Below are 13,078 nucleotides of genomic sequence, written 5' to 3'. Positions count from 1 at the left end.
CTTACATGCATCACATATGGTATCGCAGTCATCTCTTTTCAGTACAAATGAGCTCTCAGCTAGCTTTATCTTTGCACAAACCTGGGATGAATGTGGGAAGTTCCTTCATGCTGGCTCTTGCTCATGTTGATGTCAACAGTAGTGGGAAGTACAAATGACTACAGAACATTTCTTCTTGAACTGTGTAATGTCAAGTCTCTGTGAACTATTGTGTACATGTGGAAATTGTTCATGTGCAGTTCCACAGCTTTTGCGTCACCTTATTTGTTTATTTAATATACTTTTATTCAGCCCTATAGCAAGATTTTAGGGCAGGTTACTAATCAATTAAAGTACAGATGACCTAAGAGCTGTGCAGAACAAATAAAACAAACTTAATGGTAGCTCAATCATAAAAAAATACATTATGTAGTCAGCAGGACTCTTTAAAACAACAAACTAATGCTAGCAAATTTTTTTAATGCCTGTGCAAATAGGGGTTGTAATGCCAGCAGAGTCAGTGGCAGGTATAGTCCTTCCATAACCTTGGATATTGTTTATGATTATGTCCTAGAGTTAGATTGGAAGACATCAATGGAAACCAGCTGGGGGGGGGGGGGAGGAATCAACTTCTCACATTGTTCCAAAAACCTCACCAACACTGAGGAGTTAGGAAAAAACCCTCCCAAACTGCAAAGGGTAGTTCCTTGAGTAACAGGTTACTTACTGCCTAAGTGCAATAGGGAGAAATGCCCACGGGATTGCACCATTAATGTATTAAACAAGTGCTGGTTATAAGAAAGACTATATAAGAATATTTTAGAAGCATTCCGTCTCTAGGCTAAACAAAGAAAACCTTTGCAATGCATATATTGTGTGGCAAAGGGATGCAAAGTCTAGTGGTAAGAATGAAAAGTGTAAAAGTACTAACTGTAAAATAACATAGTTTAGTTGTCAGATTTACACCATTGTTTTGATGCAGAATCAGCGGCAAGCTTCATCTTCATACTTACTTCCTCTTCTTGCTGATTCAAATCATGAGTTAAATTGCCTTGAATTCATTCAGACACCCTGATTCAAAGCCTCACAGCCTAAGCCACCAGTTTTCCTTTCACTAATGAAAGTAGCTCTCTCCTCCCAGGCAATTTCACTGTATCTTATAGAAGCATTGATCCAGTTTAGAGATTAACTGAAGGCTAGAAAGGAACATAGGAGTCAGGCCATTGGTCCATCTAACTCAATATTGTCTACATTGACTGCCAGTGACTCCTCAGAGTTTCAGGCAGGAATCGCTCCCAGTCCTACCTAGTGTTGCAGAGCATTGAACCCAGGATGTTTTGCATGCAAAACAGCTACTCTGAGCTATAGTCCATCATCTTTATTCTCTCTGAGACTGAGCAGTGAGGTGGAGTTCATTTGAGATGCTGGAGAAATGCACATGTTCTGCGTTCCTTCCCCACGTTGTAGCCCTTTTCCTTGAAGTGGTGAATGATATTACAGTACTAGGAAGCATGCCTTCCTGACAGCTACTATCCTTTCCTTCATTTCTCAGTACTGAGAAGAGTGGGGAAGGGGAGGGAGTTGGGTAGGTGGGTTAGCTGCTTTTTCTATTAGGATGCAGATGTTGGCCAATCTTTACATCTATTTGTTAGCTCAATCCGACCTTTTCTTGGCAGTTTGATTGGTAACTGATTTGAGTCACCTGCTCCTGTCTGTCTGTCACCGTACCTTTCCACCACCCATTAGTAATTACATGAGATAAAGTGGGAGGAAACGTGGGAAATAGGAGATTCGTAGGTGTGTGGCTCTGCATGTGAGGAGGAGGAAATGACAAAGGACCAAATGTTGCTCTTTATGCTCTCACTTCATCCTCTCAGGGTCCCCCCCCCCCCCCAGGTAGCCCTTTCTTAAAATTTTGCTTCCTAAATCTGTCTCTCTCTTTGTTTTCTTTCTTGGAATACCTTCTAGTATTCTGTATGCATGTGTGTCCTTCATTTGTTGTAAGTGGACAAATAAGCTTACTAACAACCCACTGTTATCCCTGTTATCATAGTCTCTGTAGTATTTCAATATTCACACTTGGAGTCCTTTGGAAAATATAAGTAATTTTTGATTGGCTTTCTTAGCTCTAAATCAATTTGGCTACCATAGTTTACAATCGGTATCTAAACTTCTGTTCACCTGGAAAGGAAGTCACCTTGAAACACAACATATATTTCAGGTGGAATTCTAAATACTTTGGAGTATTTTGTGAAATTCCCTTGGGGTTTTTTTAAAAAATCAGTTGTAGGCCTGGCAACGGGATTCAGCCTGGTTGGGCATTTCTTGGAGTTCATGTCAGGAGGTTGGTCCCTTGGCAACTACTGACAACAAGCCTGGTAAAAGAGCATCAGTAGCTGCCACCAAGAGTGCATCTGGGGTCTGCTTCCCCCTTCAGCCTCAGCTATGCTGTCTGTTTTTGTTGCTCTCTACAAATATTGCCTTCTTGTTGGGAATTGGCCTGGACCAGGCCTTAGAGGCATAGGAATAGGAGTGGAATGTTTGCTGCCTGCTATTTAATGGTGTGGGAAATATCAAATTGAATATCAGAGACAGAAGGGGCATGTGAAACCAATAAAATGTTGCAGTGTGCAGTGCTCTCATTCATGTTTACTGTCAGCCATGCTCTCTTCCAGAATATTTCATTCTCCCTGCCCCATGTTTTTAGGACCACCTTCTTTACAACAGGCAGTGTGTTCTGCACCCACTGAGCAGGCACAGTCCTCACTGAGCTGTTTTTGTACTCCTGCAAAGTACTTTGAGGCTGTCTCATCTAGATAAGCCTGGCTTGTGGCTTTATTTTGCAGCTCTTTGATGCATATTTGTATCTCCACACCCCCATCATTTGGCTGGAATAATCATGTTTTCCAGGCATATAGAAATTCAGTAGTAGTTGTTTAAAAGGTTAGTATGCTTTCCAAGAAACAGATGAGTTACCCCAGCAGAACTTGATGACTGTAAGCCTAAGAGAGGAGGAAAAGCTCCTGAAAACAATTAGACAACCAAAGCCAAAGTTGATGTAAGCAATGAGAAATTAAAAGCCTATAAAATAGACCTGGAAAATCCTGAAGTGCAGGCACATCTTAAAAATAAATGATGGGAAAGGTCACATATAGAGATGTTAAGGAAAAAGGAGATTTCCTTTCCCATGCCTTGGCTCTCAGCCTGGGCAAGATTTGACACTTTACTTTGTAGGTGGGGAGCAGACAAGTTGTTAAATCAGCTATATTATAGATCCATGACATTGCACAGGGCAGCTTAGTTTTGCATGCATTTGCCTGCAGTGAGAACAAAGGTCCTGAAAATAGTTAACTACTGTTTGCACAAAGCAATTAAGTCCTAAATCATTTTATAGCCTTTAGAACTAGGGCAGTATAAGTTCATGTAGACTATAAATGCTGCCTTCTGTGTTACAGGTCATGAGTATGTATCTACTTTTCTCACAGACTTGGAATTTCTGCCTCAAAGGGGATAGATAGTAGAATGCCTCAGAATAGTAACTGTGTGTTATACATGGGAAAGCGAGGCCCTCTAGTGACCATTTATAGTTAAGAGCATATCATTGGCTGCAACTGTTATTCTACAGTTGTGTGAATATCTTTTTAATGCAAACAAAGCAGTTGCAATGTTTTATGAAATATGTATTTGTCCAAATAAACAGGGTGATGTTGAGGATATTAGGTAACCTAAAAATAATCTAGTGAAATAAAAAAATATGAGGAACAAGGAGGGCACACCAAGTTTGGGAAGGCTGATGTAAACAATTATGTATTAGCACCAATTTCTTCAACTCTTATCGTAATGTGTTTTGATAATTGTTTACATCAGCCTTCCCAAACTTGGTGTGCCCTCCTTGTTCCTCATACTTTTTTATTTCACTAGATTATTTTTAGGTTACCTAATAACAAAGGTGGTCTAGCAAATAAAATAAAATAAAAATGCACACAAGGTCACAAATAAAACATTAGAACAAAACACAAAAAACAGGAATAAAATACACAGTACTAAACCACTTAAAGTAGAGATTAGTCAAATCCACTGAGGTTAAACAATGTTTGAATTTACAATACATAGAATTATGCTTCTCAGAATCACCCAGATTTTATTAAGCCCCTTTGATATGGTTGGGGTTGAGCCTATTTTCAGTTGGCTATAATCAGAAATCGGGCTACTATTAATATATCCAAAGTTAATCATTTTTGGATTTGCATAATATCTTCATTCAAGCAAGCCTTCCAAAATTGACTGTCATTTTAGCATGACAAGACTGAGGCACTGTTAATGGGTGGTTCCCTAGATTGGATGGATGGGATTACACTTCCTCTGAAGGAGCTGGTACACTGTTTGGGAGTACTCCTGGATCGATTGCTGTCGTGTGAAGCTCAAGTGGTCTTGGTGGCGCAGAGTGCCTTCCACCAGCTTTGCCTAGTGCCCCAGCTATGCCCCTATCTGGACACAGGGATAGCTTAACTTCTGTTAACCTCTAGGTTAGATTACCGCAATGTGTTATACATGGAGCTGGCTCTGAAGGCAGTTCAGAAACTTTAATTGGTGCAGAATTCAGCAGCCAAGTTGCTGATCCGACTGCACTATAAATTACTTTCCAGGCCCAATTCAAAGTGCTGGTTTTGACCTAGAAAGCCTTAAACAGCTGAGGAACACAATACCTCTAGGACTGCCTCTCATATGAACCATCCTGGATCCGGCAACCATCTTATAAGGCCCTTCATTGTGTGCCTTCTCTGCAAGAGCTCTGGAGGCCAACAACAGGAGAATGGGCATTTTCTGTGGTGGCTCCTCTTTTAGGGGATACTCTCCTCAGAGATGCTCTCCTGGCAACCTTGTTACATATCTTTAGGCAAAAACATTCCTCTTCCAGGCCTTTGGCTAATTAAACAGTCTATGGCCTTTTAAACTGTGATGGGTGGTGTTTTTCTTAGTTACGATGGTATGTATTTTTTTGTGTTTTTATATTGTAAGCCACCCTGTGATCCTTGAATGCAAATCATGTAATGTATGCAAATCATACATTGTTTTACCCTTTGAACCTTCTTGTTCATCATTGAGTACACTGTCCGGTAGCAGCTTTTCTTGAGTGTGAATTTGCCTCCCACTTTCCTCTGCTGGCCTTACTGGGGTTAGCATGAACCCTGATTAATGGTGGTGCCAAGTTTAAGCGAACAGAGGGAATTCACACTCAGTAAGGGAGAGTGTGATCAGTTGTACGACCTGTGTCTCTTAAGACCGTACTGTGTCTTCAGTGGCCTTTTCTCTAATACTTAGAACTGGGCCTTATGTTCTGTAGCATAGTCCACATACAGGCTGTTGAAAGGGGAAAAGGGGATTTCTGCTTGTCATCCTGGGACTTATTTTGCAGCATACTACAGGGTGCAGTTACAGTTCTATGTTGTTGTTAAAGAATACTGAATGGACATGGGGCAAATTTGCAATGTTTTAGAAGTTAGCAGTGTCAGTTTTACTCAGACATTCAGGATTTTGCTGTAATGTTCATCTTTTGACATTTCACACTTTAATGCCTAAGTCGCTTGGTTGCTTTCACAAAGGCAGGAACACATTCTTGCTCTATTCCTTTGCTAGAGCGGGGACATGGCCTGCTCCATGTCCTGTATAAAGACCTGAGAGCAGTTGGATGGAACGTTATGACACCAGTGAATAAACTGGTCCAAACATCCACCACCTCTCTTTCCTGTTTGGCTACCCATAGTGCTATAGTGTAACTGTCAACATTTATCACTTACTGATGGCATTAACACTGTCAAATGGTAAAAGAGGCTATATAAGTAATTCTTCACTATATAAACAAAACCTTAAAAAGTGAAGCCATTCTCTTGATTCAGACACATGTTGCTTATGTCAAAAGCAAAAGATTCAACGGCATCACATGCTTAAAAAATAACAACAGATAAACCAGCCCCCAAAGCCACACAAAATATGCCCACTGATGACTACAGATTTATGTTCAAACATTGCCATGCCTAGTTCATATACTGTTTGTTAGTAGCTAATGAAACCAACGTACAGGGATCTGTTGTCTTGTGTTGTGCTTATTTCCCCCCCATAGATGTTGATTCCACATAACTATACCACCTTCATTGCACCATCTGCATAGATATCAGATGATGAAATGTTTTAGAAGTCTGCTTTATTACACTTATTTCCCTATAAGTTGATGTGATTTGTCTTTAACCTGCTTTGAACTGGCTTAATTTTCTTAACTGTATTTAGATCAGCATGATATTTATATCAGAGATGCCTTGTTCTGCATGTAAGACCATTTTCATTTCACAATTGCAGGTGCTGCTGTTTTTTCAAGCGAAGGAAAAGGAAAACCATTCAGCGTCACAAATGACTTTGGAAGAAGGCAGACCATGGGGAATTACTTACTTGCTCATCTGCTATATCGTGATTAGTGACCACACGTTTTTCTGGCACCCCTGTTTCAATGAGAAGGTCCTCATATTTGCTTTGATTTGGTGGTTCAACATACTTAGTTTGGATCATCTCTTCTGGAAGCTTTAAATCTGTGTCCACATGAGTATATATTTGACCACTAAGATACTGGACCAATGGGGAAAAAATGCTGCTCTTTCCTCCAGCAAAACTAAACTGTCATAGAAAACATTAGCAGTGATTAGCTGAAGACCAGATATTTCATAAACCTGGCATGTGCTGAGGTTTTTCTGATGCCATACCGAAAGCAGGTGATTTTTCAGAGGACAATGGACATGAAAGCATAACTACCCAAACATTTGAAATACGTCTTGCTTTAAGATTTCTTTTGTCAGTAACACTAGCATTGATTTCCCCCTCCCCCATTGCTTTGAAGGTACTGCATTTGCAAAATTGTTACCATTAAATCCTATCAGAAAACATGGTACAGTCACTGCCCAGTGGTACTGAGACAGAAGCAAGAGAAGGAGTCCTCTGATGCCAAAAGTCTGTGCTGTGGTTTCTAGGGGAGCAGGTGAATCACTGTTGGTAAAATCTGGATTTAAAACTCAGCTTTTGTTGTGCCTCTAATTGAAATGCAGTGTAGTAGAAGTGACAATAGTGCTTGTACAGAAATAATGTTTGTATAATGCAAGTTGTGCTTCCAGTTATGTCCGACACAAAGGCTGAAACTTCAACAGAAAGATGCTTAGGAGTTATGAAAAAACACACTACAAGGAAATAACTGTGAACATGAATCGGGGAATACATTAAAAAAAAATTTAATCAAAAGCTAGTGCTGAATAACAAGTTTCAAGGTGAAGGTCTGGATGTGCCATGTAACAAAATTTAGGTCTGTTTGTAAATTATTTTGCTATTTGATTTAAGAAAAGAAATGGATTGGATGTAATACTGCCTTTAATGAATGCTAGCCCTTAGTTCCTGATCACAGCCGGGGGTTCCTGGAACTTTCTTACGCTTTGGTGAAATATTGCGACACTAAGAAACAGTTAATAGCCTTGGTCAGGTACTTTCCTCATAGCTCCTTGAAGTGCCTGTATTATGAACAAGTGAACTGTTCAGTAGAAAAGGCAGCCCCCCCATTGTTTCATTTAAAGCCATAATGACAGAGGTGTGCTTTTGTCATGTTTAGCTGCCAGCATCATGTGGAGAATGGAGCAAAGGAAGTGAAATGGCTAGACAGATTTGTTGACCAAAACTCAATGGTTTGTTTCCTTTTAAAAAGAGCCTCCTAGAGCTAACTTTTAATAACTTTGTCTATCAGTGCATGCCTTTGGGCATACTTATTTATTTTTAATATCTTGTGGTAACATTCAAAATGTGTATTAAAATCGATAAATGCACACCTTTGGATTCATTATTGCATTTACAGGGATTGTTTTGTAATTTATTTTTTTCCCTTAACAGCCAAAAGTGCAGTGCATTGTCTTGAAATTAGGTGCACATAAGAACACATTGTGCAGATCTGGTCATTGTTTGTCACTGTTGCTGTTAATGACTTTAGTAAATCCTTGGTATACAAGCTTGAACCTGGCCTATTAAAACATAGACTATATTACTTGGTCGAAAGTTTTCACTCTACCTGTTTGTATTATTGATAATGTCTTAAACTCCCAATGAGAGTTTTTAATTCTTATTTGAGCTGAGAAGGTAGCCATCCTAATGTGAACACTTTCTTTGCAGTATTTGACCAAATTTTTCTTCATAATATTTGTAAATACATGCAGTATCCTATCATACACCTGTTCGATTTCATCTTCAAGGGTTTCTTTGGCCTGTACAGTGTTTATATGATCTGAACTCCTTACACATAATCCAATTATGGACTTGAAGATTAAAAAAAATATAAAACCTGTTTGTTTACTGCAAAGACCAGAATCTAGTCATGGCTATTTAGCAATATTTTTAAGTACTCCACTTTAATGCTAAGGAAGACCTTGTCCTCGCAACACACAACTGGTCAGTAGTAAGTTATGCAGTTATGTTCAGGTTAAGCCAACAATGTTTGCATTTATATGCTTTTTCCCTGTCTAAACTAATGAAATCAACATTGCCTGAATGTCTGAATAATAAAACACATCCCTGTTTAAAAATATGTAACAGATGAAGAAGAAAAAAATAAAGGTAGTTTTTTTACTTGTCTCTTCCATCTTTTCCACAGCATTGAAACTGTGAAGATAAGGGACTACAAGGGACAACTGGCCTATATCCACTACCACTAAACATTTTAAATTTAAAGTCTGTACACAACTATGAAAAGAATCAATAGGCATATTTCATGACTCCATTGCAGATACAGGCTTGCAGTGGCATGTACTGCTACTTCAAATACCAAGCTGAAAGTAATTACTGACGGTACTCTAGTTTTTAACAACTTCAGATATGCAGTAATGTATCTAACCTAGGCTTGCAAAATTTATTTCTTACCAAGGTGAAGGTGTGCCATTGTCCATGCATTATGGCCGTTTTCTATCTCTGATTCTGTTTAGCTTAGTGCAGGCTTCTTCAACCTTGGCCCTCCAGATGTTTCGAGACTACAATTCCCATCATCCCTGGCCGCTTGTTCTGCTAGCTAGGGATCATGGGAGTTGTAGGCCAAAAAACATTTGGAGGGCTGAGGCTGAGGAAGCCTGGCTTAGCAGCACATTTGTTTAGACTTGGTCAAACCTGTATTAGTTTGACAAAGTACATAAAACTCATAGCTAATATATGGTAATGTAAAAAATAATTGATAAAGGCAATTTTTTTGTTTAATAGTGATTAATTGATTTAACTGGCAAATAGAAGTGACTGAACTAAGGATAGCTAGTATATATCTGGATGATATCCAACATTAGGCATAGAGTAGACTCACTGAATGGGCCTACTCTGAGTATGCCCAATGTTGGATATCTCCAACTTGCCTGGTTTGCACATAATGCTAAACCATGTTTTATTAAACTATAGCTTAGTATAGTATGAACCCTGCCCATCAGTTCAACTCTGATTTGTTTACAAACCAGTATCTGAAATTTTGGTATGTTGTCTTAGAACATTGTTTTGTTTTGCTGGCTTGACATTACATATCACCATGGTTTATTTGACCCCACCACAGAAGCTCACCAAACTACAAAGGCGTGAGGCAAAAGCAGATGAAAACGAACCACACTTCATAGAAACAAGCCATGGCTTGATTATCTGTAGAGCAACTCACGGTTAACTTGTGATTTGTTAAACATAATCATGGTTTTACATTGCATGTGGCAGTTTTTTTTCTGTTGGATGGGGTGATTCACCTGGTGAAGGGTGGGTAGTAGTAACAACAAATTTTTTTTTAGGGGTCTAAAGGTCTTTCAAGAAAATAGCAGACTAGAATCATGCAGGTCTTCTGTAATTTACAGTGGTACCTCTGGTTGCGAATGGGATCCATTCCGAAGGCCCGTTCGCAACATGAAAAGTGTGCAACCTGAAGTGCTGTATCTGCGCAGGTGTGCAGCGCGATTTGGCGCTTGTGTACATGCACGGAGTGCGATTGGCGAAACCCAGAAGTAACCCTTTCTGGTACTTCCTGGTTGCCGTGGAACGTAACCTGAAAGAACGTAACATGAAGCAAATGTAACATGAGGTATGACTATTCTATATTATAAAATAAGATTACTTTGCCTAATACAAAAATTAAGACTGAATAGGGAAAGCTGTGTTCTCGAGGCTTTAAAAAAAGCATTAAAAAGAACTTAAAATATATACCGTATTTTTTGCTCTATAAGACTCACTTTTTCCCTCCTAAAAAGTAATGGGAAATGCGTGTGCGTCTTATGGAGCGAATGCAGGCTGCTTGGCTATCCCAGAAGCCAGAACAGCAAGAGGGATTGCTGCTTTCACTGCGCAGCGATCCGTCTTGCTGTTCTGGCTTCTGAGATTCAGAATATTTTTTTTCTTGTTTTCCTCCTCCAAAAACTAGGTGCGTCTTGTGGTCTGGTGCGTCTTATAGAGCGAAAAATACAGTACTTTGAAGACACAAGTAGGGCTTGGTTTGTGCCTCTAGGTTAAAACATAACAACAAAATGCATCACTATTGTGCATTGTTTTAATAAGAATTTTAAAAAGAACTCCAGCAAAACTTGAACTGAGTATCAATTAACAATATCATTAAAGACACCCATAAGACTGAAGAATAAGAATAGGTTTAGACTCTAGGGTTGTGCACTCATCTCACTCTAGAGGCCGGGAGCCAGCGCTGTCCGCAAACACTTCCGGGTCACGTGGCCAGCGTGACAAGCTGCATCTGGCGAGCCAGCGCAGCACACGGAACGCCGTTTACCTTCCCGCTGGTAAACGGTCCCTATTTATCTACTTGCACCCGAGGGTGCTTTTGAACTGCTAGGTTGGCAGGCGCTGGGACCGAGCGACGGGAGCACACCCCACCGCGGGGATTCGAACCATCGACCTTTCGAGCGGCAAGTCCTAGGCGCTGAGGCTTTAACCCACAGCGCCACCTGCGTCCCAAGAATAGTTTTACCTGGTGCCAAAATGATAGTGAAGCTTCCCCCCAATGTATCTACATGAGAGTGTAATAAAGACAAGGACATTCTCTCTTGTGGATTGATGGTGGCATTTTGACTTTATAAGGATGCACTCTAGGATAATAAGTTTGCTCTTGGTATACACGATTCAAATCATAATAACAGCCAAAGGAAAAGAGTACAATGGGTTAGTACACAAAGCCCTAGACCTACAATAAGAAGGAAATAAGGGTCAAGATTTATAGGAAAAATAGAGATGCAATTGAGGAATGTAATACATCAAACAGTTAAGAGAACTGGAAAAGGACAGGCTTAAAACTGGTACAAGATAATAGGATATTAATTTTTAAAAGTGCATAATATGTCTTCCCTTTGCCCCTCCCTGGTTTGTTATGACCTGCCTGGTTTGAAGACAGCAGGCCAAGTTGCCATGGCAGCCAATTACTGGCGTTGATGCAGAGAAAATACCCACCAATCTGAAGAAGCACAGACCTGAAAAATAATTTAGTTGATAGGCTTGGCCTTTTTTAAAATGCTCTCAAAACTGGCATACATTCCTGTGCTGGATCCGAAATCCAGTTGTGCCACAGAGCCAACTGTGTTTAATGCTAGCCCTGAGTCACCTGCTGTGGCATGATTCTTCCCTGCAGGAATCTTCCTATATAGAGAGAGACTGATTGTCAACCACATTAAGGTGTCATCCACACTTTTCTAGGCACAGATCTGCACTCCACCCCCCGCTGCATTCCCCAGGAAAAACCAGTCTCTACTGATCTTTAACGGAGCAAACGGCAATTCCCAAGTTTTCCCCCAGAATTGTTTTCTGTGGTTTTTCACAGATATTCACAGGGAAAGAGCCAGGGCAAAAAAAGTTCAAACATGGCCCTGGAAACCTGTGTCTAGAAATGCAGAGCAAAAGTGTTGATGAGCCCTAAGGTGGGATAGCTCAGTCGGTAGAGCATGAGACTCTCAATCTCAAGGGTCGCAGGTTCGAGCCTCACGGGGGGCAAAATATGCCTGCATTTCAAGATCCCTGCATTGCAGGGGTTGGCTCTCCATCTACGTACACTTGGGGTATCTTCCAACTTGTATTCTATGATCCGAAAATAAAAATTAGGGTTCCTCTTTCCTTGTGTTTCCCTTGCTGGTGGCAGATAATAATTTCTACTGTTTCCAAAAGGCTTGTATTGTTTTCTGCGCTGGCGAAATATTGCAAGTTTCCCCCCTGCTTGACATAAAAATAACAATTTTGTCTTCAACACACAGCACGTCGTGAGTATGTGTTGTAGCAAGGGAAGAAGCACTCAGTATTCCACTTTTTGCAGAACTAGCACAAACTGGTGCATAGCCGAGTGTTTTATTTTAAATATATACGCCTGGGAATAGTTAGAGGTACTCCAAATGCTGATAAATTTGCATTTTCTGAAATTTGCTAGTTAATGAAAAATATACAGGCAATACATTGGAAATACTAAACAGGGAAACAGGGAAATGGCAGCAATGAAGAAATTGACAATTTTACATATTTGGAAAATAGAGCTCTGGAAGAAATTAAGAGTGTGCGAGTTTGAACAGGTTTAACCTACTGGAATAATGATTATTAACTATATTGTATATTTCCTTTGCACCTTTTTGGGAGGCAATAAATAGATTTTGTTAGAAATGCATAAATGTTGCCAGTTTGGAATCTAGAGATGGTAAAGAACCAATCCAAAACTCAAGAGGTTTACAAGTAAATAGCAAAATAAATAAATGAATAAATAAATAAATACTTTTGGGCTACTGACCCTGAAGCTGATCATACACTGTGATTGGAATACTTCAAGGCATGAGAGGTAAATAAACAATGGGAAAGAACTACAAGGAACAAATATTTTAATAAAATGGATAATTTTGTGTACTTTCCCTTGTATTTCACTTGCTGGCTCTTGTTCTGAATAATTATCACCCAAACTAGTTTTTTTTTGTAAAATGAATACTGTATTTGAGGGGTTAATAGCAAATTTCAAGCATTTTACATTATGTATATGATGCATCATTGAACATAAATAACTATTAGTTTCTAGCTGTCTAGCTTTTCAGTGTCC

The 13,078-nt window shown here is 39.7% G+C and overlaps 1 protein-coding gene across 9 annotated transcripts in view; it reads left to right on the top strand.

The window, feature by feature from the left end:
* CSNK1G3 (casein kinase 1 gamma 3) overlaps positions 1-8,625 on the top strand; it is a 53,428-nt gene extending 44,803 nt beyond the window's left edge. For all 9 annotated transcript variants that reach the window (XM_083404168.1, XM_083404165.1, XM_083404171.1 and 6 more), the window contains one exon: positions 6,334-8,625. In XM_083404168.1, coding sequence (XP_083260294.1) covers positions 6,334-6,388 — 55 coding nt within the window. In that variant the 3' untranslated portion in view covers positions 6,389-8,625. The remainder of the gene's footprint in view (positions 1-6,333) is intronic.
* The last annotated feature ends 4,453 nt before the right edge of the window (positions 8,626-13,078 follow it).

Source organism: Podarcis tiliguerta (genome assembly GCF_965153285.1).
Source record: "Podarcis tiliguerta genome assembly, chromosome: 11".
NCBI lineage: Eukaryota > Metazoa > Chordata > Lepidosauria > Squamata > Lacertidae > Podarcis > Podarcis tiliguerta.
Note: the sequence above shows the minus strand (reverse complement) of the source record. Positions and strands in the feature narration are given on the sequence as shown.